Below are 1,892 nucleotides of genomic sequence, written 5' to 3'. Positions count from 1 at the left end.
ATTGCTTTAGGTCAAGGTTTCAAGTGGACTGTTGAAGGTCGAAAGTCCTCAAAGCATGACCTCTATCTAGGAATGGACGGATACTATGCCAACGAAATGTTGCACACAGCTCTTTGTCAACGTTAGGATTCTAACCATATTTTGTACGGTATCGTCGGATTGAACTACGCGTGGATCAAGCGATCTGTTACGAAACCGGACACATCAATTGACAAGGAATATGATATGTTTTCACTCTTTTTATTTTATTATGCAAGGCAAGCTCATATTTTTAAGAGCCAGATGTTTCCTATATCAAAATACAAGTCAGCTTCAATGGTTTAAAGAAAAAAAATTACCCCAAAATAAATTTTGCTGTAAATTATAGTCAAATATTTCAAAGGCTTCAAAGCGTGGAGTGCATTCGGTTGTAAGGTTGCAGAAAAAGCGAGGAGGAACAGCGAACATCCCAACACCAGAATCAGCCACCGCTTAAGAAACGACAAATGTGTTGGTTTTGGTGCAAAGCTGATGTTGACTGCAGACAAGGAAGATGACAAATCCATTTACAACCATCGTGATGATGCAGAAGAACCAGCCGAGAACCCCAAACTACGTTTCCATTGAATTTCTTTTTAATGGCTGTCCTTAACTACTCTGTTGTTCTTGCGTCGGATCTGTTCTGTTGTTTATTAACGACGCCTTTTCGAAGAGAAGTCTTTTGCATTCTTGTTGTATATCTCTTTTGAAGAAAGCATAAGCTATCGGGTTTATTCCAGAGTTAATAACTTGTAGAGGTATTTTGTAATGAAAATCGTTACATGATTGACCAGTTAAAAATAATAAACTACAACGCATCATTATTCCGTAACACGATAGAAACACACACGTTACCAATGCCACCCATTTTACCGCTGACGCCTTGTTCTGAGTTTTAGCTCTAGCCACCATATGATTAAACCGTAATTGTTTCGCTAAAATGCGATCTCTTGAGTATACAACATGAAACATGGATGCAAGAAAAAAAATTAGAATTACGCATAAGATTATCTCGAAAAGCAAACCCAAGTAGCCGAGCATAGTCCTGGCAAGATCGATTCCACTAGGTCTAATCGACACTAAAGGAAGAGAGAAAGGAAAAGGAATTCCCCAAGATGTTAGAACCATTTGAATGACTCGACGGCGCTTCATGAAAGTCAAGTATTTCAAAGGGTTCACAACAGCAACATAACGTTCTAGTACCAAACTAAACAAATTTGTTCCAGAGATGTAAAGAATGAACACCCTTACATATGTCACAATTAATCCCTCTTTTGAGCGTGGAGTGCATTCGGTTGCAAGGCTGCAGAAAAAAAGCGAAGGAACAGCAATCATTCCAACACCAAGATCAGCCACTGCTAAAGACACGACAAATGTGTTGGTTTTGGTGCGAAGGTGACGTTTAATGCAGACGAGGAAGATGACAAATCCATTTACAGCCATCGTGAGAATGCTGAGGAACCAGCCGAGAACCCAAAACCACGTTTCCATTGAAATTCTTCTAAATGGCTGTCTAGGACTTTTCAATTTGTTTCTTCGGTCAAGCCAAGAGTGTTTTGAACGGTCTTAACGGTACGAAATTTAATTATGTTTATATAGAGTTTTATTCAGCCATCTGGCCCCAACCAACCAACCAATAGTTAATTAGAGAATTATATGCTGTTTAATTAAGTCATATTCAAGGCTGCAAACATCCATCACTTAACAACGTTCTTGTCGGACGCTTCGTGTACGGAGTTTGACGTCTGTTTGTAGGTTTTCAAGAAGAATAAACCAATTGCAATCAGAAATTGATAACAAACGCGGGACATTTTTGACTTTATCTTCCAGTGTGTTTAATTAAAGTAAAATTCGGGCAGTCCTTTTTTTTAAGA

General features: G+C 38.7%; 1 protein-coding gene across 1 annotated transcript; it reads right to left on the bottom strand.

Moving 5' to 3' along the window:
• Positions 1–627: 627 nt before the first annotated feature.
• Positions 628–1,509, bottom strand: LOC149045857 (adenosine receptor A2b-like). Its single transcript, XM_089205963.1, has one exon. The coding sequence runs from the start codon at positions 1,507–1,509 to the stop codon at positions 628–630; it is 882 nt and encodes a 293-aa protein (XP_089062089.1).
• Between the last annotated feature and the right edge of the window lie 383 nt (positions 1,510–1,892).

The sequence above is a fragment of the Pocillopora damicornis genome, chromosome 5 (assembly GCF_964200805.1).
Source record: "Pocillopora damicornis chromosome 5, jaPocDami1.2, whole genome shotgun sequence".
NCBI classification, from domain to species: domain Eukaryota; kingdom Metazoa; phylum Cnidaria; class Anthozoa; order Scleractinia; family Pocilloporidae; genus Pocillopora; species Pocillopora damicornis.
This window is presented reverse-complemented; position numbering and strand designations above follow the sequence as displayed.

What these genes read in the sequence shown, in the direction of transcription:
- LOC149045857 (XM_089205963.1), bottom strand. Translation starts at nt 1,509, where the DNA reads ATGGAAACGTGGTTTTGGGTTCTCGGCTGGTTCCTCAGCATTCTCACG.